Source organism: Mobula birostris, chromosome 2 (assembly GCF_030028105.1).
Source record: "Mobula birostris isolate sMobBir1 chromosome 2, sMobBir1.hap1, whole genome shotgun sequence".
NCBI classification, from domain to species: Eukaryota; Metazoa; Chordata; class Chondrichthyes; order Myliobatiformes; family Myliobatidae; genus Mobula; species Mobula birostris.
The window spans coordinates 110,015,243-110,042,068 of NC_092371.1; the positions used below are offsets into that span (position 1 = coordinate 110,015,243).

The 26,826-nt window shown below is 38.8% G+C and overlaps 1 protein-coding gene across 1 annotated transcript in view; it reads right to left on the bottom strand.

Moving 5' to 3' along the window:
- pdss2 (prenyl (decaprenyl) diphosphate synthase, subunit 2) overlaps window positions 1–26,826 on the bottom strand; it is a 228,774-nt gene that overhangs the window by 25,718 nt on the left and 176,230 nt on the right. The window contains exons 5-7 of the mRNA XM_072246133.1: window positions 18,892–18,966; window positions 10,864–11,034; window positions 2,499–2,630 (exon numbers count right to left, since the gene is read on the bottom strand). Coding sequence (XP_072102234.1) covers window positions 2,499–2,630; window positions 10,864–11,034; window positions 18,892–18,966 — 378 coding nt within the window. The remainder of the gene's footprint in view (window positions 1–2,498; window positions 2,631–10,863; window positions 11,035–18,891; window positions 18,967–26,826) is intronic.

Genomic DNA, 26,826 nt, shown 5'->3' on the forward strand with positions numbered 1-26,826 from the left:
TAAAGTGCCGTCTTAATGATGGAGTTGGCTTCTCGTCTCATCATGTGTTCAAACCATCTCCAACATTTCCTCATAATGATTGTGGCCATGTCCTCTTGGTGATACTGAAGTAGAAGAGCGTGGTTAGAGATCTTTGTGGGCCAGAAAACATGGAGGATCTTCCAGAGGCTGATGATGTGGAATGACGACAGCTTGGCAAGGCCGATCTCTGTCATGCACCAGCATTCTGACTTTTACAAGAGTGTGGACAGAATATGGTTCTGATACAGCTTCACCTTCGAGTGGACACTGTTGAGCTCCTTTCTATAATACGGAATGTAAGTGGATGCCATTTGGCCTTATGCACCTGTGCCAGATCTTTGAATGAGATATTTCCCCTGTTTGCTCTGTCGTTCCTCGCGCCTTCCAATCTTATTTATTTATTAAATAATATTTATTCCATTATTTCTTGCAAGATAGTCCACACCATCATAACCTTAGGCATGAAGTACTTAAGCATGAACCCCATTTACCAAAGAATGAATGTAAATATTTCTTAATTACATTAGATCGTTGACAATATTAAATATTTCTATCATTATTACTCCTAACTTTACCAGTTCTGAAATTAGAGCCAAGTTTCTGTAACGTTTTCTTGTAGCTGAAGCCTCTCACCATGGCCACCATCTCTCATGGGCTATCTTATTATGCCCTTGACTGCACCCCCCCCCCCCACCCACTTGCTGAACCAACTCAGCCAGAACTAGGCAAATACTTGATCTGTGGCCTAGCTAATGATGTATACACGTTGAGATCCTGCTTTTGGATTAGATCTTAGAAAGAGTTGGAAATATTCAGCAGATTCATAGAGAAGGAAAACAAAGGTAAATGTTTCAAGTTAATGAAGTGTTAACTTTCTCTTTCTCAAGAAATGCTGGCTGCGGTGGTGAGCACTTTCAGCAATTTTGTGTATGTTTTGTGGTAACTGGCACTATGCTAACAAACTGGTTTATCCTACAGCAAAGGTTGGTTAACCATTGAGTAGTTTGCAATTTCCCAATTCTGTGAGATTTGTTCCTCACTCCATGCACTCAAAATCAATCCTACATCTAGCTGCCCTAATTAAAAATTTAATGCTCAGGAAGAACTTCCAGTTGTAAAACTTAGTTGAAATATGGACAAACAATAAACAAATGGGTAAACAGATACTTCACAGGAAATATAAATACAAAGGTTAACTGATTAAGCAGTTCTGACATTATACACAATAATTGCATGTTCTTTGCACCTGGTGACTTGAGCACATGAATCTAGGCTGACATTTCAGTGTATGAGTAAAAGAATACTGAAATCTTGGAGATACCATCATTTGGACAAGATAGTAAATCAGATGAGCATAAAAGTTCTCATGGCATTACTTTGAAGAAAGACAGAGGACTTGGTCTGTTTTTTCTCTGTCAATATTTACCATTCACTCAACATGACATAAAACTCACCAAACAAGGTATTTACAATCTCAATATTTTCACATCTACTGGTATCAACTTGCTTACAAAGTTGTCTCAATCTAAACTGGTGAGGTCTTATGTATCAATGAGACTTATGCAGCATAATAACAGCCCAGAACAACCCTGCACACAAAACAGCTTCAAATAAACTGATAGCTGAATACAGAAGCATTCAAATACAATTAAAGATCAGTGACTTAATTCAATCATTAAAAACTTCAAATAAATAAAAAAGTAAGTAAAATAAGTAAAAAGTTAGATAAACATAATTTGCCTTTAACTATCTAAAAGCAGACCCTTCCAGATCACAGCATACTGCCTAATTATATTTCTCTTCATCAGCATCTGGTTCTTTTGATAATTATTTTATAACTCTGCTCACTGGCTATTCACCCAACTAAAATACTCTGCTCATATATGAATCAGCAGAGAATCGAATATTTTCCTTTCTTCTTTTTACTATTCAGTAATTGACTCTATAATTGGATAACATGAATAAAATTCAGGTAGCTTTTTAACTACTATACAATGGCTTACTTTACACTGTGCAAGTTTGAAGTCAACCTTAATAGCTCAGAGCTGGACAGTCCATCACCTTTCACTGTCCAATTTATCTTGCGAAGAATGGCTACTCTGGCTAAGCATCTGTCGCTCATGTTATCGTACAGGTAATGGAAAGAAAAGAACTCAAAAGGGTAAGGTAAACTTAATTGAAAAGAACTGATATCTATATAAAATAATAAGGAAGCTTGATTATTGTAACATTGAATAATCAGTCTTCAACTTGTATTTCAAGAGTTCTGATACAAGATTATTCACCTGAGTAGTTAACACTATTTCTCTCAGATGCTTACTGAGTGCTAACAGCATTTTCTGTTCTATTCTTAACCAGAATATCAAGCATCAACAGGATTTCAAACCCCTGTCTGATATTCCATAGGTTGTAATTGTTCATAATGATGTTCTGTTACAAACCAATGACGTAACCTGTAAATACCCTTCAAAACCTACCTGCTTGAGTTGATTAATCCATGTGTCCCGACCTGAGGTCTCCTGATGTAATATTACGGGAGCAGAGTTCAGGCTAAAAGGCACAGTATCACAGAAGGTTTCCTCAATAAACGGCTGAAGGTCTGAATTAATCTGCAAAATATTATTACTGGAAAATGAATAGCAATAGGAAATAAAGATTACATTTATTAATGAGGAATATAATAAAATGAGCCAAAATTTCAACCTCGCGACTAAATTGAGGATTTGGTGAAGCAATTCAGCTTGCCTTATTAATTTGCAAAAATCCGTGAGCAAGTATGGCACAACAAAGAAGCAGGATGAAAAGGAACAAGCACTATAAAAGATTAAAAGGCACTATCATAACAGTGCAAAACACTAAAATGCAGCAATGATTTATTCAAACTAGCAGCCTATCAGAGGGAAGGGGCGCCTTACATCTCCTTGGTAGAAATGCATCTTCGCCCCACCACCCAAATCCTACCTTAACTTATAACCAAAGAATAAACTATGAGAGACCTGCTAAAAGCCCATACAACTATTCTTTGTGCAAGTGAATGCAGTGTCAAATATTGATGAGCCTACATAATTAGATCAGAAATTTTCAGACCCACCTAACTATAGAATCAAACTGATCAACTGTATTGCAGTGCCAGAGCATTGACTGTATTTTTCTTCATTTTAAATAAGCCCAGAACCATTCCAGTAGCATAACTTTGATAATTATTTTTAATCACCAGATGTGTCACATTCCTGCAAAATTACTGCCTGCAGCATACGGTTGCAATGACCATTTCTCAACCTTTAGAAGTTAAATCTGTCAGAACACAGGGCCATCTAATAAATCATAAAGAAAATTTAACCTAAATCCCAAATGACAGAGTTTTCATGCATCATACTGCACCTCAGGTGCAAACTGGGTCTCTGGCGCTGCAGCTCAGAAGGGAAAGGGGGAGAAGAGGACTGCAATAGTGATAGGGATTTCGTGGTTAGAAAAGTAGACACAAGATTCTGTGGACATGATAGAGACACCCAAATGGCATGTTGCCTTCCAGGTGCCAGAGTCAGGGACATCTCGGATCTGGACCGCAGCATTCTAAAGATGGAGGGTGAGAAGTCTTGATACATATTTGCACCAATCATATAGGCAGGAAAAGGGAGGAAGTCCTGAAAAGTGAATTTAGGAAACTATGTAGAAAGCTGAAAAGCAGATTATTTCCAGGGTAGTAATCTCTGGATTGCTGCCTGTTCCACGTGCCAGTGAGGATAAGAATAGGATGATCTGACAGATTAATGTGTGGCTGAGAGCAGGGTTTCAGATTTTTGGATCATTGGGATCTCTTCCGGGAAAGGTATGATCTGTACAAAAAGGATGGGTTACATCTGAACTCAAAGGGGAACCAATATCCTTGCAGAAAAGTTTGCTCGAACTGTTGGGCAGAGTTTAAACTAACTTGGCAGGGGGATGGGAAACTGAGTGTAGGGCTGAGGATGAGGCAGTTGGTATGCCAACAGAAGCAGTGTGCATTGAGACTGTGAGGATGGACAAGCAGATGATAGGGCAACATTGTAGTCAGTGGGATCAGTTGCAGTGTAACGGGGACAAAGTCAAAAAGGGTGATGAATACAGGACTGAAAGTGTTAGATTTGAATACATGCAGTTATCAGAATAAGGTAAGATCTTGTTGCACAGTTAGATATTGGCAGATATGATGTTGTGGGCAACATTGAATCGTGGCTGAAAGTAGATCATAGTTAGGAGCTTAACATTCAAGGATACATATTATATCACAAGGACAGGCACAGAGCAGAAGGGATGCATAGCTCTGTTGGTAAAAAATGAAATCAAATCCTTAAAAGGAGGTGACATAGTAAGGTGTAGAATCATTGTACATAGAGTTAAGGAAATGCAAGAGTAAAAAGGCCCTAAGTTATATACAGGTTTCTGAACAGTAACCTGGATGTGGGCTACAAATTACAATGGAAGAGAGAAAATGCATGTCAAAAGGGCAACATTACTGTGGTAAAGTCAGGTTGGTGCTGATTTTGTATCAGAGATGATAATTTGAATGCCTACGACATGGCTTTTTAGAGCAGCTTGTGGTTGAGCCCGCTAGGGGATCAGCTATTTTGGATTGGGTGTTGTGTAATGAACTGGATTTAATTAGGAAGCGTAAAGTACAGAAACCGTTCAAAGGCAGTGATCATAACGTGATAGAATTCACCCTGCAGTTTAAAAGAGGGAAGTCAAAATCAGATGTATCAGTATTTCAGTTGAATAAAGAGAAATACAGAGGCATGAGAAAAGAGCTGGCCAAAGTTGATTGGAAGGGGTCACTAGCAGGATTGATGGCAGAGCAGCAATGGCTGGAGTTTCTTGGAGCAATTCAGAAGGCAACAGAATACATACATCCCAAAGAAGTAGTATTCTAAAGGAAGGACGACACAGCCATGGCTGACAAGGGAAGTCAAAACCACCATAAAAGCAAAAAAGACAAAAAAGAGCAAAAATTAGTAGGAAGTTAGAGGAATGGGAAGCTTTTAAAAACTAACGCAGGACAACTAATAAAAGCGGAAGGAGGGAAAGGATGAAATATGAAGGTAAGCAAGCCAAAAATATCAAAGGTATCAGTTTTTTGCAGATATAAAAAGAGTAAATGAGAGATGAGAGTGGATAGCGGACCACTGGAAAATGGTGCTGGAGAGGTAGTAATTGAGGGACAAGGAAATGGCAGATGAACTGTATTTTATGTCAGTCTTCACTGTGCAAGACACTAGCAATTTGCCAGATATTTGAGAGTGTCAGGGGGCAGAAGTAATGCAGTTGCTGTTAATAGGGAGAAGGTCTTAAGGTAGACAAGTCACCTGGACCAGATGGACTATACCCCATGGTTCTGAAAGAGGTAGCTGAAGAGATTGTGGAGGCATTAGTAATAGTCTTTTAAGAATCACTAAATTCTGGCGTGGTTACAGAGGACTGGAAAATTACAAATGTCACTCCACTCTTCAAGAAAGGAGGGAGGCAGAAGAAAGGAAATTACAGGTCAGTTAGCCTGACCTCAGTAGTCTGGAAGATATTGGAGGAGCACATGGAATACCGTGTGGGAAGTGCATGGTCATGCACTTTGGTAGCAGGAACAAAAGTGTAGAATATTTTCTAAACGGACAGAAAATTCTAAGATCCGATGTGCAAAGAGGCCTCATGCAGGATTTTCTAAAAGGTTAATTTGCAGGTTGAGGCAGTGGTGGGTGGGAAAGGCAAAGGCAATATCATTTAACTCAAGGGGACTAGAATATAAAAACAAGGATGCAATTCTGAGTCGTTATAAGGCACTGGTGAAGCCTTAATTGGAGTATTGAGAGTAGATTTTGGGCCCTTTACCAAAGAAAGGACTTGCTGACATTGGACAGGGTGCACAGCAGGTTCACAAAAATGATTCCAGGATTGAAAGACTTATCTTACGAGGTGTGCTTGATGGCTCTGGGCCTGTACTTGCTAGAATTTAGAAGAATGAGGGGAAATCTGATTGAACACTTTATTTATTGAGATACAGTGCCCTTCTGGCCCTTTGAACTGTGCCACCCAGCAATATCCTGATTTAATCCTGGCCTACCCACAGGATAATTTACAATGACCAATTAAGCGATCAACCGGTATGTCTTTGGACTGTGGGAAGAAACCAGAGCACCCAAAGGAAACCCTCACAGTCAAAGTCAAAGTACATTTATTATCAAAGTATGTATACTTTATACAACCTTGAGATTCATCTTCTTACAGGTAGCTACAAAGCAAAGAAACCCAATAGAACCCATTAAAACAAAAGACCATGAAACATTCAACGTGCAGAGAAAAAAGAAGAAAAAACATGCAAGCAGTAAAAGTAAGCAAGGAGCATTCAGAACTGTGAAGTGGGTTCACACGGTGATATCTGCAGGCCATAGCCACAGTTCAGGAAGAACATACAGACTCCTGACAGGCAGCTGTAGGAATTGAACCCGGGTTGCCTGAACTCTGAAGTGTTGTGCTAACCACTACGCTACCATGCTGCCCAAAATAAGGAGGAATTCCTTTAGCCAGAGGGTGATGGATCTATGAAATTTGTTGCCACAGACGGCTGTGGCCATTAGGTGTATTTAAGGCAGGAGTTGATAAGATTCTTGATAAGTCAGGGCACGAAGAGTTACGCAGAGATGGCAGCAGGTTGGGGCTGAGGGGGAATCTGATCAGCCTTGATCAAATGGTGGTGCAGATCTGATGGGCCAAATGGCCTAATTCTGCTCCTGTGTATTAAGGTCTTATGGACTACCTCCTTGAGTCAATCTCACAACAAGACAACATCACTCCTGTATATGCTAGTCTACCTCCATATGAAAAAGACATGCCCACGTACAGCAAAACAATAATGACTTTGGTTTCCCTAACCTCTGTTGATATTTTGGAACACACACCTGGTGTCTCCTAATTTAAAATTTCTAACTGTTTGCTGGCTTTGGAGCATTTTAAAATAAATTCAGGTGCCTCAAAAAAAAAAGGATGCTGAAATGTCCATCTTTCTTATCTAATAGTCTCCAACATTTACTTTTGTGAGAACTTCGGTTACAAGATGAGTACCATGGCTTTCTGGGAGGCAGCAGGTTCAATAATGCACTCAAACAGTCTGGTAAATAATCTGTTACTTCCTGCTGCTGCAGGTGATTAAAATCCAGGATCACAGCTTTCACTACTAATAAATGATTATATTAAGGAATGCTCACTGATAGCCTAGAAAAGTTCTACAATCCTTAAAGGAATGATATGAAAAAAAGTGCAAAACAATCTAATGCATTGAAATTCTAAATCCACTTAATTTGAAATATTTGTAATTTCATTGTTTTTCAACAAAGTTGCACCTCATTTACTTGCTTGCTTAAGAAACGGAGTAACATTTTTTAATGATCGAAGAATGACACTGAATACACAGGCAAGAGAGGCTGGAAATCAAAGCAACACACATAAAATGCTGGAGGAACTCAGCAGACCAGGCAATATCTGTGGAAAAGAGTATACAGTTGATGTTTTGGACTGAGATTCTTCATTAGGACTGGAAATAAAGATGAGAAGTCAGAGTAAAAAGGTGGGGAAGGGGAGGAAGAAGTACAAGGTAGTAGGTGATAGGTAAAACCAGGAGAGGGGGAAGGAGTGAAGTAGATAGCTGAGAAGTTGCTTGGTGATAGAGATACAGGGCTGGAGAAGGGGGAATCTGATAGGAGAAGGTAGAAGACCATGGAAGAAAGGGAAGGGGAGGAGCACGTGAGAGAGGTGACAGGCAGGTAAGTAAATGAGAGTGGCATGGTATTGTAGTGGTTACCGCAACAATTCACCGTAACAGAGACCTGGGTTCAATTCCCGCTGATGTCTGTAAAGTATTTGTACGTTCTCTCCATGGCCACGTGAGTTTCCTCCGGGTGCTCCACATTTCTCTCGTGCTCAAAAGTCATACTGGTTGGTAGATTAATTGGTCATTGTAAATTGTCTCAGGGTTAGGCTAGGATTAAATTGAGGGAGTTCTGGGCAGCATGGCTGAAAGAGCCAGAATGGCCTATTCCGCATAGTATGTCAATAAAAATACCAAGGTGGGAGAGGGAATTATACCAGAGTGGAATTTTGGGCAAAGTCTTTCCAATTTCTCAAACTTGCATTCAGTGTCTTTAGGTAGATGAGAAATCAGTAAGGGAAGCAAAGAGGAAGAACAATTTTTAAAAACTATTGTTCTGGATGGGAACACCACCTTAAAATGGCTAAGACAAAGGCCAGTTACATTGTGAAAAATAAATATTCTTTCTTAACAACAAAAACCATGAATGAACTATCACTAGTTGATTTGTTCCATTTCTTTCAAGCCAATTATCTCTAGCTAACAAGCAACAAAAAATAAAATATATTTTCAGAGAGATTAATAAGATAAACCTTTTGCTCAATGTTCCGTTAATAAAGCCATTCAATTATTAGTAAGGCATAATGAGTTCTTAAAGAAAATAACCAATGTTTCCCTGAACAGCCATTCTATTGTTTACTCATTGCTGATCCTCTTTAATACCTCTAGTAAAAGCAAACATTCTAATGTTAGACCATCACTGGTTATCCAATTAAAAATTTTAATGAATCAGCTTGTGTGGTTCCTGACATCACCAATGTTAATTTGAAAGTTCTCCAATGGTTTGCAGTCAGCTCAGCATTAAGAAATATACAGTTAATTAAATGTTGCATGGTTAGCACTCAAATTAATTTTGCTGACAATCAAGATGATTTTTCTTCTAAATGTAACAAAACAAGGAAATCGCATTTGTGTGGCCAGTTGTTAATTAATTACGTTAACAGTATTAGACTTGGTTTAACCGCTTGCTTCTTACCCCAATTATCTAAATCAATGGTCAACAGAAAGTTTTTAAAATAGAGCTTTTCTATTACAAACAATAACACTATTTTCTGTGCTATTCCTATCATTACATTATGTTTAATCACAAGTACGACTTAGAAAGTCTGTCTGGAAAAAGTGTTGCTGGAGTCAGTACACATCTTTTCAGCAGCTACTCAGCATTAACAGCAAACTGTTCTTAAACTCTGTGCAACTTGCCTGAAAACCTTTGAGGGAGACACAAATAGAATTCCCATTTATATAAGCATTGGAATAAGTTGTATCAATAACGGGAGAAACACAAGTTCATATGGTGCAGAGCGTGCACATATACGCTGTGCAGATTTATGACAGTAAATACACAGATCACAAAAGAAGTTATGTAATTATGGGAATGGTTTGTTCATCAATACAGTTAATGAAAAGAGTGGACATTTCTCATTCTTTAACCTGATTTCTAGTTTACCTTGAAACATTTGGCAAGTAGAAAGACTGCAAAATAAATAAAAGCGAAGCTATTACAACATGAGTTGTTGTATAAGAATATAATAGATGTGCTGAAATAAATTACATTGAAAATAATGGGATGAAATGAATTGTTAATCTGACATTACAAGGCAAACAAAAAAGCAAAGAGGGTATTGGAAATCAACCGTTTTTTTTGTATTAATTAAGGAAGTTTAACCAGTATTTGTCGATACAGATAAAATTAATGAAAAAATTCAGGTAATAGGAGAGATTGCCTGAAGACTCATTATTTGGCACAGCTCCCTCAAAAGCTGCTTATAAGTAAGGGACTGACACTGAAAAGCAAATGCCAAAGTCAGCTATCTTAAATTACAGCAAAATTATCCTGCAGTTGCGACAGAGCAACAGAATAACAAATAAACTGAACTAACCTTTATCATTAAGCTCTTCAGTTACAATACACAAGACCAAAACGGCAATATGGCAAAATATCGGGGGCAAGCCCCAAATTTTGAATACAATCTGCTTCATGCAGTTTTACTCATTATTTTAGATTAGTTTTATTAGCTTTGATTCCTGGTTTCTCTGCAATGAGACTCAAAGTTAATTCACCATATCATCTGTCAAGAACTCTTACTTCTTCAGGAGACTAAATTCTGCCTAGCCAGAATCAAATTTCTCAAAAACAGGATAGGAAAAATACAGGAAGGGAGTAGGAAATACAGGACTGTTGCAATCCTACTCCTGATTGGGTCAACCTGGGACCAATATCAGTGCAAACATCAGAAAAATCTACTAGTTCAGACACTTTCCATGTTACAACAGATACTGTACAACACTTCAAAAACACTGCATGAACACAAACTGCATTGAAAGGGGTACGAAAAGCAATATAAAAATACCTAGTCATTTTAAGTTAAACTAAATATTTATGATGATTGCACAAACAATAATAACCCCACAAAAGTAATTGTATTCAAAATAAAATTAACTGGTTATTTTGTTTTTTTTAATCTGAGAGTTAGATCTCCAATAATAGGAGGTTATTTTTTGTACAGAAGGAGAGGAATAGTGAATTAAAATGACCACGTGCTTTTTCATTCTCAGGGGCAAGGAAGGGTGGAGTGGTGTGTGGGAAAAGGAATGTTAAAAACAATTAACTGTCATAGATACACAGAGAGAGATTTTATCTACTTCTGCTTTTACTGTCAACCTTGCACTTTAACTAATCTTTTGAATACAATTCCCTCTCCAAGTATTATTGGCTGCCTAGCTTTCTATTGGGAGAGTTGAACATTTGTGGAAATTTAAACAGCAGCGGCAATGCATTTATAGATCAGACTTAAGACATTATTAAAATAAATCAGATCTACACTTAAAACAATTAGACATCCAGACCTTCAACTATGATACACATTTGAGACTGTTGTAGCTGTGAATTTCCTATATTTGTGAATAGAATTGACTAATTTAGTTACTTTACACAGTAAAAAGCTGCTTACCTTGTGGGCTAAAGACATGTGCTTGCCATACTGAAATGCCATCTCTTGAATTTCAGTGTCATGCTTTGCGAGCTGCATTGCTCCTTGACAACACTTTGCCAGCAAAGCTCCATGGGATAGAAAAACTTGTTTTTCCCAGTTAGTTATCGGTATGTCTTCAGTTAGGATCTCCTAAGAGGGAATACATCAATCATCACTTTCAGAATGTTGAACATGATCCTACAATTACAGCTGTATATTCTGGAGCAAAATTCGCATTTAGTGGCCTGGGCCTGGCATTAGTGACATGATATTAAAGCTAACTATTACAAGTTAAAGTGCAAGCACATAAATTCTCCATGTGAAGGATTATATTCAATGATGATTTTTCCAAGCATTGTTTTCAATGTTAACCAATAGTCTAATTTCTGCACTACTTCAATATGAAAGGGAAAGCCTACATACAGATCTACATTCTCTGGTAGCGTTCACATGGTAAAGGCTTCAATTAATGCTGATTGAATTGATTCATATATAGGAAATTCTACAACATCTGTAATTGTTGTTCATTTCCACGCCCTGCAGCACATCGGGCAGCAACCTCGTCATTTCTTTAGCTTTTTTTTGTCTGCTTTTATGAGGCCGAGTTGCTAACTTGACGCTCAACCCAGCACAGATGGAAAGCGGGCAAGGAGCCAGCCGGACTTAAACCCCGAACCACTTGCCTTGAAGTCTGATGCAGATGCCACTTCACTACTGGCCAGCTTAATTACTACTCCTTTACTACTCTTCTCAGTGGATAGGTATTGAAGGACTTAAAAAATCTTACAAGTTATTGCGGCAGCAATTAACTGCTACTCACTGGAAGACCTTTCAGAGAGAGCTTGCAGCACATCACCATATAATTGAACAAGTGGCCTGGAATGAACAATAGATCCAAACCCTAGCATCAGTTTGAAAAGTTTTTAGCAGTGGGACCACATTAGGGTTCATTTGCAATCTAAGTAATCACCTTCTCAGCCTAGCAAGGTAAGGAAATTCCTTTCAGATGGGCCACTTACTTTCATCTAAGAAATTAGCATAAGTATGATTGCCAGCGATTCACTTGCAAATGGACAGATCAATTTTCATAAAAGCATTGATGAAAGCAAGTTCAACCTTTACTTCTATGCAGAATCAAAATAACGATGGGGCAGTCAGTATACAAGTAGATGCAGTGTGTACTGAGACCGAGGAAGGACAGGCAGGTGATAAGGCAAAAGAGCAGTCAGTTGGATGAGTTGGTGCAACGTGGAGACAAAATCAAAAAAGGTGATGAATACAGGACTGAAGGTGTTATTTTGAATGCACACGGTATACAGAGTAAAGCAGATGACCTTGCAGTACAGTCTTAGATTGGCAGGTATGAAGTTGTGGGCATCACTGAGTTGTGGCTGAAAGATCATAGTTGGGAGCTGAACGTTCAATGATACAGGCAGAGGGGGTGAGGGGTCTCTGTTGGTTAAAAATGAATTCATATCCTTAGAAAGAGATGACATAGGATCGGAAGATGTAGAATCCTTGTGAGTAGAGTTAAGAAACTGCAGGGGTAAGAAGACTCTGATGGGAGTTATATATGGGCCTCTGAATAGTAGCCAGGAAGTGGGAAATATATTACAATGGGGAACAGAAAAGTCATGGAAAAAGGACATTGTTACAATAGTCATGGAAGATTTCAATATGCAGGTAGACTGGGAAAATCACATTGGTACTGAATCACAAGAGAAAGAATTTGCAGATCTTTGAGATAGCTTGTGTTTGAGCCCACGAGAGGAAAAGTAATTCTGGATTGGGTGTATGAAATGAACTGGATTTGATTAGGGAGCTAAAGATAAAGGAGGCTTTAAGAAGCAGCAATCATATCATGATAGAATTTACACTGCAGTTTGAAAAGGAGAAGATAAAATGAACTGGCCCAAGTTGATTGGAAGGGGACACGAGCAGGGATGATGGCAGATCAGCAATGGCTGAAGTTTCTGGGGGTAATTTGGAAGGCGCAGGACATCACAAAGATGAAGACGTATTCTAAAGTGAGGATGAGGCAACTATGGCTGACAAGGAAATCAAAAATAGCATAAAAGGAAAAGAGAGGGCATATAATATAGCAAATATTATTGGGAAGCTTTTAAAAACCAACAGAAGGTAACTAAAAAGCCATAGAGAGAAAAGATGTAATATGAAAGTAAGCTAGCCAATAATCTACAAGAGGATACCAAAATGATTTTAAGATATATAAAGATTAAAAGATAAAGTGGATATTGGACTGCTGGAAAATGATGCAGGAGAGGTAGTAATGAAGTACAAATAAATGGCAGTTGAACTTAATAAGTATTTTGCGTCAGTCTTCACTGTGGAAGACATTAGCAGAATGCCAGAAATTTGAGTGTGTTTGGGGGCAGAAGTGAATACAGTTGCTATTAAGGAGAAGGTGCTTAGGAAACTAAAATGTTCTGAAGGTATTACAGATAGGTCACCTGGACCAGATGGATTTCACCCCAGGGTTCTGATAGAGGTAGCTGAAGAGATTGCAGAGTCATTAGTAATAGTCTTTGAACAATCACTAGATTCTGGAATTGTTCTGGAGGACTGTAAAATTTAAATGGCACTCCAGTCTTTAGGAAGGGAGGGAGACAGGAGAAAGGAAATTATAGGCTAGTTATCCTAACTTCAATGGTTGGGAAGTTGTTGGAGTCCGTTATTAAGGATGAAGTCAGCATGGTTTCCTTAAGGGAAAATCTAGCCGGACAAATCTATTGAGATTCTTTGAGGAAATAATAGGCAGGATAGATAAAGGAGAGTCAGTGGATGTTGTGTACTTGAATTTTCAGAACGCCTTTGACGTGAGCCCATGAGGCTGCTTAACAAGAGAAGAGCCCTTGGTATTGCAGGAAAGATACCATCATGGACGGAAGATTGGCTGATTGACAGGAAGTAAAGAGTAGGAATACAATGGGCCTTTTCTGGTTGGCTTACAGTGACTAGTGGTGTTCCGTAAGGGTCGGTATAGGGACTTGATCTTTTTGCATTATATGCCAATGATTTGGATGATAGAATTGATAGCTTGTGGCCAGATTTGTAGATGATATGAATAGTGGTAGAGGGGCAAGGTACTGCTGAGAAAGCAGGCAGTCAACAGAAGAACTTGGATAGATTGGAAGAATGGACAAAGAAGTGGCAGATGTACTATAGTGCAGGGAACTGCATGGCCAGGCACTTTGGTAGCCCAAATAAAGCCATAAACTATTTTCCAATCAGGGAGAAAATTCAAACTCAGAGGTGCAAAAGGTCTTTGGAGTCATTGTGTAGGATTTCCGAAAGGTTAACTTGCAGGTTGTGTTCGATGGTAAAGAAGGCAAATGCAATGTTAGCATTCCTTTTGAGTGGGCTAGAATATAAATGAAAGATGTAATAAGACATTGGTCAAACCACACGGAGTATTGTGAGCAGTTTTGGGTCCCTTATCTAAGAAAAGATGCACTGGCATCAGAAAGGATCCAGAGGACGTTCATGAGAATGATTCCAGGAGTACAAGGGTTCATCTATGCAGAGTATTCGATAACTCTGCTCCTGTACTCGCTAGAGTTTAGAAGAATGGGTGGGGGAGGGGGTTAGGGGTAATCTCATTGAAACCTATAGAATATTAACAGGCCTATATAGAGTTGATGTGGAGAGGATGTCTCCTACAGTGGGAGAGTCGAGGACCAGAGGGCACAGCCTCAGAATAGACGGACATCCATTTAGAACGGAGATAGGAGGATTTTCTATAGGAGAGCTTGGTGATTCTGTGGAATTTGTTTCCACAGATGGCTGCGGATGCCAAGTTATTGAGTATATTTAAAGCGGAGGTTGATAGGTTCTTGATCCATCAGGATGTCAAAGGTTACGAGGAGACGGCAGGAGAATGGGGGTTGAGAAGAGTAATAAATTAGCCAGGATGGAATGGTGGAGCAGAATCATTGAACTAATTCTGCAAACATTCAGGTGGTTAGGTAGTAGCTATGTAGCATTAAATCTGGCTAACACTTTCTACTGGAAATTCAGCAAAGTCTTTTGAGAAGATTTGAACAGCAAGTACAGCACTGAACGTCTTTCAAATCAGATAGATGCAAGACCATGAATTATACAGGTTCACTCAGTGTCTTGAGGAACAAATGAACAAATGATGGGCTGTTTGCTCACAAAGATTTAAATGTCATATTTAGTTTTAATTGTTGTGTTCAATAGTTCATCACAGGTAAAGCCTGCCCCACCATTGAGCACATCAACATGAAATACTGTCGCAGGAAAGCAGCATCCATCATCAGGGATCCCACCACCTGGATAATGCTCTCTTTTCACTGCTGCCATCAGGAAGAAAGCACAGGAGCCTCAGGTCTCACACCACTAGGTTCAGGAACAGTTATTACCCCTCAACCACCTTGAACCAAAGGGTTCAACTTTACTTGCCCAGTCTTTGAAATGTTCCCACAACCTATGGACTTACTTTCAAGGACTCTTCATCTCATGTTCTTGATATTTTTTGTTTATTTATTATTACTTTTTTCTTTTTGTATTTACAGTTCGTCTTTTACACACTGAACGCCTAAGTTGGTGTAGTCTTTCATTGATTCTATTATGGATTTATTGAGTATGGCCACAAGAAAATGACTCTCAGGGTTGTATGTGGTGACATATATGTACTTGGATAATAAAGTTACTTTGAACTTTGATAATTTGCCAAGATCTGTGGGAAGGTGAGTACAACTTCAACTCTATCAACACCTTTTTTTCCAAGGACTTGTCAAACCATTATATTATACTTATCTTGGTAACCAATATTTTTTGCATGACACATCCCTTTTCCACTGTAGTTCATTGCTCCAATGTAGGCATAAGACGAGGATTGATTAAGAGGGAGGCCAAAGATCCCGGAAGAAATTAATATACAAGCCAAAGACCCCAGGCACAGCTAAGATAAAGGCTAGAGACTGGGTGTGGTGGAGCAACAAAGTAATCTATTGGTGAAGATTCCTGATGTTGCAGCCTAATTGATTGAATTACCTCACAGCTTGTATCAAAGGGTAAAATCAACCCCTAAGTTGTTTACTCAAACACGAGGAAATCTGCAGATGCTGGAAATTCAGACAACACACACAAAATGCTGGTGGAGCGTAGCAGGCTAGGCAGCATCTATAGGAAGAGGTACAGTCGACGTTTCGGGCCAAGACCCTTCGTCAACTGTACCTCTTCCTATAGATGCTGCCTGGCCTGCTGCGTTCCACCAGCATTTTGTGTGTGTTCCCTAAATTGTTTAACCTCTTAAGCCTATCATGTGAGTCTGTGCTTTTTCTAAGGTCTGAGGCATTAACCTGAATGAAGGACTCTGAAGATTGACCAAAGCTTTACAACTATTTTTTTCACCTTTGACGCACACGCTCCTTGATATATTAGTCCATTGGTATTGTTCTCACTTTTAAAATACAGTACAAAATATTTTGCAGACAATGGGATTGGAGGTGCTGGAATCTGGAGTGAAACGCTGAAGAAAGAACTCAGTGGTTAAGGCAGCATCTATTGAGCCAAAGGAATAATAAGTGATTCAGGTTGAGACCCTGTATCAGGACAGGCAGCGTGGCCTATAGATAGCCAATGTATAGATGTGAAACAGAGATGTTAGGCAGAGCATAGGTAGAACCAGGATGCAGGCAGATGGAGTTAGGCTGGGGAGGGAATGGGGGAAGGTTGAGACAGAGGCTGGTAGGTGAGGCGAAACCAGATGGTGGGCAGATAGATCTTGGTAGGGGACGGGATAGGAAAGTTAAACCAAGAGAGAAGAAATCCAAGTGGATAGGTATGTCAACAATGGGCAGGTGAAACCATGTGGGAATTGACCAGTGCAAAAGTCCAGAGAAACACAAGGGTGTGGGAAATATATTGTTCCTTTCTCAGCATAGGCAATATTTAATTTGATTATGCATATACAATATTTTGCTTTCTCTGTGGCTAGACTTCTCAGTTTTGATTAGTTTATGGGTTAATAACAACCAAATTAAAAATTACAAACCTCTACACCCAAGGCTGCAAGATCAGCTTTCCGATGAACTTGTATACATTGTAATATAACTACATCAGCCTGATTCTATCTTTTATTTTTGTTTTTCCATACATTATAATTTATTGGAGTCATCCATAAATTATAAACTAAATTCTCAATTGGCACAATGATGTGAAATACAAGTCAAGGAATATACACTGCATAAGCAAGTTATTTATTTCCATCACCCCTACTCTGATTTGAAAACAGACCAAATTAATAAGATAAAAACATTCTCTGGCAATTGGCTGCATGAATTCTGACATCCCATAAATCTGGGTCATTTGATCCTAAGTATGTAGCTGGGCTATGGCATAACTGAATTTAATTGGAAAATTATTTATCCTACTTACAGACATTATAAAGATGGGAAGTATGGAGAAATTTTCACACTAGTGCTCAAAAGCCGGGAGATTTTGGTGTAATTTTGGGGCAACACAGCACAGATACTCAAATAGAACTAGAAAACCTTGATTGTGATATTCAAGGTGAAAGATGCAGTGGGAAAACAAGGATTTCTGTTGATACTATTCATTGCAAATGTATCCTTCTTGTTTGTATACTCGGGATGCACATGTTGTTCCAAATATTTCTTCTCTCTTCCCCTACTCATCCAACAGACCATGTGGTTAAACACAGAAATGTAGGAATTATGAGAAAGATCTCGTTAGATTCCTGTCACCCTGGCAGCGCTTAGTACAGCAAAAGTGGGAATGATTAGTTGAAGCTCAACAACTATATCTAGGAGAAAGGGGAGAGCATCAGCATGAGAAGATGCTACATGCCCATCTTTGTCTTTCAGTGTTGTTAATAATTGCTCCAAGGTCAGGCATAGTAGATGAGAGCAAATGTACCATTCTTAAGGCCACTGTCAGATCAACACTTCCAGCTGTACCAGTATGTTATTGTCTTTTCTCACACCAGCATCCTAAAAATGCAATTTTTCCCCACAAATTAATATACCTGCACTGACCTAAAAATGATAATGATCTTTCCAGCTTACATTGCACTGACTCTTCTCACCATATTTTGTCCCAACAAGCATAACAGGGGTGATATTCCAAAAAGAACCTTCTTAAATGTTATACCCCTAAATATACTTCCACCATTTACATTGATTTTACTCTGATCACATAGTAATATCTTATTGCTAGGTCTATTAAAATGATGGACAGTTCTAATTAAAGGTCATAAACCTGTACCATCAGCTCCAGTTTTCCCTCTTCAGAGATGGTGTCTGTTCTGCTGATTATTTTGAGCATTCCCTTCTATTTCAGCAAGTTTTCTCTCTTTTGTCTTCACTCAACCCTTTCTATTTGCATTGCTTCCAGATCTATCAACTGCAATCAACAAACCTTCAACACCTTCCCTAAACAGGCATCTCTTGCCATTTCACCCTACCTCAGACATTCCTATTATTCTGAAATAAAAACAGAAATGTTGGCCAGGCAACATCTATAGAAAGAGAAACAGAGTTAAAGTTTTAGGTTTCTTTATCAAAATATTATATAAAGATCGTGGACCTGAAATTTAACTCTCTGCTTCCACAGATGCTGCCTGACCTGTTGAATGTTTCCGGTATTTCTAGCTTAGTTTTCAGACTTCCAGCATAATTTTCTGATTTTCATTCCTATTGTTCTCTCCACTTGTCCACTATCTTTACAATTTAAAAATATGCTTGGTCTGATGAAAGGTCATTGACTGGAAAATTAACTGTTTCTATCTCTACAAACATTGCCTAATCTGCTGAGTATTTCCAACAATTTATTTTATTTTAGATTTCCAGTATCAGTAGTCCTTTGCTTTTTAATTAATATATTTTCTGTCTTTTACTCTTTGTTCACATAACATGTGAACATTTAGTTTGAATATCCTACCCATACACAGCATTCCTCAAATAGTTCATGGCTTTGCAAAAGAAATACTAAAAATATTACCTCATCAATTCCAGAGTTTTCGTAATATACACCTTGAACTAAGTCTCCGATTGCACTTGATACAAGCTCCACAACCTGCAGAAAGAAATAAGGATACCATTCAGGATTAGAAAGACTGTCTCTTTCACCCACTGAAATTCTATATAGAGTCATTTATTTGTACATGACAGCAAAATCCACTGGACTAACACCACTTATACCAGCAATCATTTCTTACACTGTTTCCATTCAAAAAGAGTGGTAGTTAAGTTTCCTAAGCCACATTGTTTGAAAGATTAACAATTGCTATTTCAATGAAAATTTGATAATAGCACTTTAGACGGACTGAAATTATTAGTTAAAATTGCTGAGTGATATGATCAATTTTATTCCTTCCTTAATTTCATCAGTGTACGACTGAAACTGGGATGTAGAAGCGTGCGTACTGATTGAATTAATACCACATATCTTAAGAAAATATTGTCAGTTGAATAAACATGAAAAAATGACTTCAACTATCTTTGTTAATATAGATTTTAAGCAGTTTAATTTGGGTCATTTCAATCCTGAATCAATTAGAATTTTGAACTAATTGTGTTTACATTTACATATTTCGCCGTTTGACTCACCTAGTGGATTTTCATCAGGAAAGCAATTTGGTGTGAGCACTCATGTGACAGTATATGAAAAAAACTTTAGCTCATTTGTCCTCTTACATATAAAAAAAGTTCCTGTATTTCTGCAAATAATGCCACACGTCCTCTACCAGAAACATCGCCTATCCAGTAATAAAATGTATCATGCACTGCAAGTGTTATAATTGAAAGCAGAAATATTAATTATGCAACAAATTCACATCAACCAACACCATTCTTAGCAATTCTGCACTGTTATATTTTTTTTAAAAAACTCTCTTTCTGTCTTGAATCCAGAAGGTTTAAGTTTGGAGTCCAGAGTAAACATGGTTCTTAATCAGTCATGTTGCCCTTTGAGTAACTAGATCCTTGAGGAAATATTGTAGCAATATGAGCTGCTGCAGTAACCCAAGGACAATGCTCCTACAGTGTTACCAGATGTGTTGTGTTATTTAACATGGGAATAGAGAAAATGAAGGTTTTTTTGGAAAGTATCAGATAAGCTCCATTCCCAAATCCGAACAGATTGAGTATCGCCAACAGGTCTATGAAGAAATGTAACCAAACTCCTCGTAAAGGATTGTGTTACAGTTCATACAAGCTACATCCCAAGATTCTTCTGATGGCTGAGACACATAATACAAATCAATCACTCACAAAAATGTTATGGTTTGTGAAACGGTCTGTGCCTAGAGACTGGCAGATCAACAGCCACTGGTAATACGAAGAGGAATTCATGAAGACACCAAGTCCTGTTCTAAATGTCAAACTGATAGCATGAACTCCTAACAATACACTGAGCTGTGGATAACTAGCTATTTTCTGCCTTCACCGTAACTTTAGACACCATACAATGCAAGCTGAGACTTTGTCCTCTTTCAGCACTGATCCTGACCAGCATTACAGGAGCCAACTTTTTTTTTAAAGCAAAGAACAAGGGAATGAAATTAAACAAAATCAAGATGACAAAAGTAAAATTCTAGATTTTATCAGTTAGTTTGTAATTGCCAGAATTTGCTCAGTGACATAACAAATATAGGATATATGGCATAATTAAGAACTCACTTAACAATACTTTCCAAATACAGGGAGGAATAAAGCATACATACCACTTCTACCAACTGCTTAAAACCCTAATGGTATATTATTGTCAGTGCAAGGCTCTGTTTAAAGCATTTATTATTAATATTATTACAGGAAATATTACAAAATTTTGAACAAAACTTGACTGAAACCCGATAAAATATGAAGACACTGTGTTATATTTCAAAGTTTGCAGCCCAAAAGTTAGTACTGGCAATACTTCCCCAGCACTGAATGGAATAGTTTAGGATTACTAGCATTGACTTATTTTGAAAGAACGATTGCAGGTGTCAGCACTTACATGACTAATCCTGAGAGAGTTTCCTTTGCACTTAACAGAGCACACATTTTTCACAACTTCATATTATCAATGCATAAATGACAGTCTATGAATTAATGTCACAACAAAGGAAAGGATCAAAGAACTCAAAATTATTCAATAACAAAAATGGTTACATAATAGTATTACTCATTTTCTATTTAATTGGCTTCAATTTCGGCTCCTAGAACACTGCCGATATTCTACCAACCATTAGATACCAGGTAAAATTAGAGTGAGTCGACACAACCTACGTTTCTTGGTCATTTTGATGTTATTGCAGTCAATAAAGGAAAGGAAAGCAACCAGACTAATTCACAGTTCGCAGAGACGGTCTAAAGACATGATTTAATTCAGTGAGCCTGCATATTCAACAATGTACGTGGAGCTGGAAATATGACATTTGGTCTCCTCAGGAAAATTGTGGACAGAGATCATGAATTGCTAGATCCATGAACAATGTGTTACCCCGCCAGCCACTACTTGCCAATCTGAAGACAAAAAAATTCCTATGAATTGTTTTCTGTCTGGTAATCAATTCTCCACCCATGTTAGTCAGCTATCCACGTCTTCGCTGCTCTTCCTCTCACATACGATTTCTCGTTGAGCAACTTCCTGTGTTGAACTTTGGCAAAAGCTGTCTAACATACCACATCCATTTGTTCCACGTTTCATATTCTACTAGTTATACCTTCAAAGATGTCAAATATGAGTCAAACACAACGTGAATCCATGCAAATTCTTCTCAGTCACATTACTCTTTATAAGGTGTTCTGTTGTTACATCTTTCATATTAGATTTCAGCAGTTCCCTTACCAACGATGTTAGGCTAACAGGTCAGTAGATACCCCTTTTCCCGTTCTCTCCTCAAAATTGCTAACTTCCTATCTACAGGACTAATTCCAGAATCTGAAAAATCCTGGAAATTACAACCAATGCATCCAGTATCTCTAACATTACCTACTTCGAAATTCAGAGACGGAAATCATCCAGACTTGGGATTTGTCTGCTTTCCTAGCACTAGTTTTTTGAATAATTGTTAGTTCTTCAATTCCTCATTATCATGAGACCTTTGATTTTCTAATATATCCAACTGGCTTTGCAGATTTTCATCTGTGAAGACAGGCACAAAGTAATTAATTCCTGTCATTTCCTCCTTTTCCTTTTTCTGTCTATGAGGGGGCGATATTTATCCTGTCTTTTTTTTCTTTCATGCAATAATAAAAGCTCTAATTTAGATTTCTCATCACCCCTCTGCTTATTTTCCATCTCTCCTTTCCCTAGTGAAGTAATTCCCATATTCTTCCCAACAGGAACACACTTTTCACCCCATATTTAAAATGCTGGAAATGGACAACAAGCAAGACAATTATGTAGAGAGAGCGAAAAACAAATTTAAAAATTCAGGTTGACAATTTCTTCAGAACAGGGAAAACTTACAGAGGAGAGGAGGAGATAGGGTGGAGACCAAAAGGTGTCAAATAGCCCAGCTAGGTTTTGACTAGAGGATACTGAAGATTTGTTAATACCACCGATCTGTCTGGAGAATATATAAATAGTGAGAGAACCAAGGAGAGAAGAAAATCCTGCTGGAATTGTGATGCAGAATATAATATTTAATGGAAATCAGCAATAACATAGAATGCTGGAAAGACACAGCAAATCAGGCCACAACTGTGAAGAGAGAAAATTAAGTTACTTCAGACTGGCCAGAATGTGACAAGCAAAGAAAACTGCAGATGCTGAAAAGGTGAAACAGAAAATGTTGAAAACACACCACAGGTATCTTACAAACAAGGGAAAATCTGCAAATGCTAGAAACTCAAACAACACAGACAAAATGCTGGAGGAACACTGCAGGTCAGGCGGTATCTGTGGAAACCAATACAGTCGACATTTTGGTCGAGACATCTCAGCAGGACTCTCTTCCATAGATGCTGCCTGGCCTGCAGAGTTTCTCCAGCATTTTGTGTGTGTTGACAGGTATCTCACTGCAAGTGGCAAGTGTGATCATTGCCACACAATTTCTGATATCCAGCATCTGCATTTTTTTTCACTCCTTACTTCTCATGTTCCACTTGCACCCCTGACCCCTGCCCCCACAGTCCAAGGCAAGACAGCATATTTCTCACTCATTCCTGGTCCTCTGTTCCCTTGACAGCTGCTTTAATTTTTGCATCCAGCTTGCACCACCCAATAGTAGTGCAGGTCTTTTGGTTGCCCCAGTGCTCTTCCCTGGAAACTGCTAAAAATTCAAATTCAGTCTCACCTTTCATTGCATCTCAAAACTTGAAAGGCCTTCCTATTAAATCGCTTTTCAATGCTTGTTTCCTATTTCCCTTTGGAAAGTTAGTTGGGACACACATTATCACTTCTCAATAAAACATTCTTCAGCATAAACATTTAGAAATTAGAGAATGGGGGGGGGGGAGATCTTTCTAAATACTGTGTAAACCAAAGAGATGAAAAAACCAAGATAATTAACCTGAAAAGATTTATTTAGAATTTAATCAGTCAGGAAGAGTCAAGATAAAATTGAAAAAGATGGCATTTTAAGTGGTGTTAAACAATTTCTGCACAGATTAATTAAATTACAGGATATGAGCAATCATGGAAATTCTGAGGTATAGAGTTAATTATAATAGACAAGCTCGTAAATAATTTTGATCTAATTTCAGCAAATGCCCTGGCCCATTTGCCACCAAAGAGTCTTGCATATTTCTGGTGGAGAGCATTAAGACTGCTTGCATCACAGCCTGGTATGGAACCTCCAGTACACTGGATCACAAGGGGCTACCGAGGTTTGTAGAACACCAGTTCTATCACAGACACAATCCTCCCCGCCATCAAGATAATCCTCAAGAGTCAGTGCCTCAAGAAGACAACATCCATCATTAATGATCCTCACCATCTGGGACATGTCCTCTTCACATTTCTACCATCAGGGAAGAGGTACCAGAGCCTGAAAACCCACATTCAACTGTTTAGGAACAGCTTTTTCCCCTTAGCCATCAGATTTCTAGGAGGTCCATTTGATATTCCCCTTTTACACTATTTATTTTTGTACTTATAACAACTTTTTTTGTGTATTACACAGCATTGCTGTTGCAAACTAACAAATTTCATGACATACTGTATGTCAGTGATAATCAACCTAATTCTGATTTGGACACAGTCCCTCATGAAAAAGCTCAAAAACGATAAGGCATAGTCATAGAACATGACAGCCCAAGAGAGAACACGATGAAGGGCAATGTGCCAAAGGCTTTCTTTATGACCCTATCCACCTGTGACGTCACAGTCAAGGAATTATGGATCTGTATTTCCAGGTCCTTCTGATCAACCACACTCCTCAGTGCCCTACAGCTTACTGTGTAAGACCTACACTGTACCGTCCTCCCAAAGTGTCACACCTCACACTTGTCTGCATTAAATTGTATCTGCTATTTTCAGCCCATTCGCCCAGCCACTTGGATCCTGCTGCAAGATTGATAGTCTTCCTCGCTGTCCACTACACCAGCAGTCCTGGCGCCATCCCCTAATTTGCTGATCCAGTTTAACAGATTGTTGATATAGATGACAAACAACAATGTACCCAGCACCAATCACTGCAGCCCACCAACAAGTCACAGACCTCCAGTAGGAGCACCAACCAACAACTACAACTCTCTGGCTTCCCCTGTGAAGCCAATGTCCTCATCTTGAACACCAAGCGACTGAATATTCTTGACCAACCTCCCATGTGGGACCTTTTCAAAGACCTTGCTAAAGTCCATGCAGACAGCACCCACTGCCTTCATCAACTTTCCTGGTAACTGATTTGAAAAATTCTAGTTAGACATGACCTACTACGCACAAAACCATGCTGACTATCCCTTATCGGTCCCTGTCTATCCAAATACTTATATATCCAGGTCCCTTAGAACACCTTCCAATAATTTTCCTACTACTGATGTCAGGCTCACAGGCCTATAATTTCCTGGCTTATTCTTAGAGCCTTTCTTAAATAATGGAACAACATTAGCTATCCTCCAATCCTCCAGCACATCACTAAGGGTGTTTCTGCACTAGCCTCCCATAGGGTCTCAGGGGACACCTTGTCAGGATCTGGGGATTTATCTCAATTTACCTCAAGATAGCTAACATCTCCTCCTCTGTAATATGTATAGTGTCTATGACCCTTCTGTTGCTTTGCCTCACATCTGTAGACTGTCCGTTTCTTGAGTACATACAGATGTAAACAAAATCCATTTCTCTGCCATCTCTTTTGGCTCCATGCATAGATTATCACTCTAATATTCCACAGGACCAATGTTGCTCTTTGCTACCCTTTTGTTCTCAATATACCTGTAGAAACCATTATGACTCTCTTTCACCCTGTCTGCTCAAGCAACCTCATGCCTTCTTTTAGCCCTCCTGATTTCCTTATGTATTCACTTGCATTTCTTATACTCAAGTACCCATTTGTTCCTATCTCTCTACACCTGCTATACACCCCCTCCTTTTTCTTAACCAGGGTCTTAATATCTCTCAAAAATCAAGGTGGAGGAGCAGAGGGATCTAGGGGTACATGTCCACAGATCTCTGAAAGTTGCCTCACAGGTAGATAGGGTTGTTAAGAAAGCTTATGGGGTGTTAGCTTTCATAAGTCGAGGGACAGAGTTTAAGAGTTGCGGGGTAATGATGCAGCTCTATAAAGCTCTGGTTAGGCCACACTTGGAGTACTGTGTCCAGTTCTGGTCACCTCACTATAGGATAGTGAAGAACGCATTCAGCATGTTTGCTTTCATAGGTTGAGATCGAGTACAACAATTGCTATAACATGATGCAACTGTACAATATATTGGTCAACTGTATAATACATTGTACAGTTCTGATCACTATACAGGAAAGACGTGGTAGCATTAAAATGAGTGCAGAAGAGATTCATCAGGATGTTGCCTGGAATGGAGGGCTGTAGTTAGAAAGAGAGAAGGATAGGATGGGTTGTTTTCACTAGTACGTTGGAAATTGAAGGATGACCTTGCACACGTTTATGAGGGGTATTCATAGGCTCGGTATTTAGAACCATTTTCCTGAGGGAGGGAAATAAGAAAAGTGGAGGACATAGATTAAGATAAGAAGGGAGAAATTTAGGAAAATCTGAGGGGCAGGTTTTTACACATCAGGATAGTGGTTTCATGGTATAGGCTTCCAGAGGAAATTGTGACAGCAGATACATTACAGCACATGAAAGGCATTTGGACAGGAAAGAAGGAGAGAGACATGGGTTTAGTGTGAACAAACGGGACGAGTGGAGATAGGCAATGTGGTTTGCATGGACGACTTGGATTGAAGGGCCTATTTCAGTGCTGCACAACCCTAAGACTCCATTAAAAGAAAATATAAAGTGAGCGGGGAAGATGTGAAGATGCTTTGACTAGTGGGAGAATCATGAATGAGGGGTTACATTTGCAAGATTAGGGACTGGTTACTTAAACCTGAGGTACATTGGAACAACTTGCAGAGGGTAGCCAGTCTCTGGAATTCTCTTTCCCATATGGCTGTAGAAAATATATCAAATGAGACATTTAAAGGGGATTTAGATAGATTGATTGATAATTAAGAGGTATGGGAATTGGAGATGAGACCTGGGGCAGATCTGCCTTGACTATTGTGAATGGCAGGACAGAATTCAGCCCAAATGTCCTATTCTGGCTCCTATATTCTGATGCTTTTGTCTTCCTTCACACCACAGCTGAAAATATTTCCAGTTATTTGAGTTCCCCAAAATTATCTGTGTCCTCTATAACACTGCCCTTGATTTGAAAGAAGTGCAGCACAGATTCATGAAAAATTGTACCACATACACCATGCCGATGAATAAAGAAAATAATATTGTGACAGGCTTGCATCATACACCGGGGTGCTCTCTTCAGT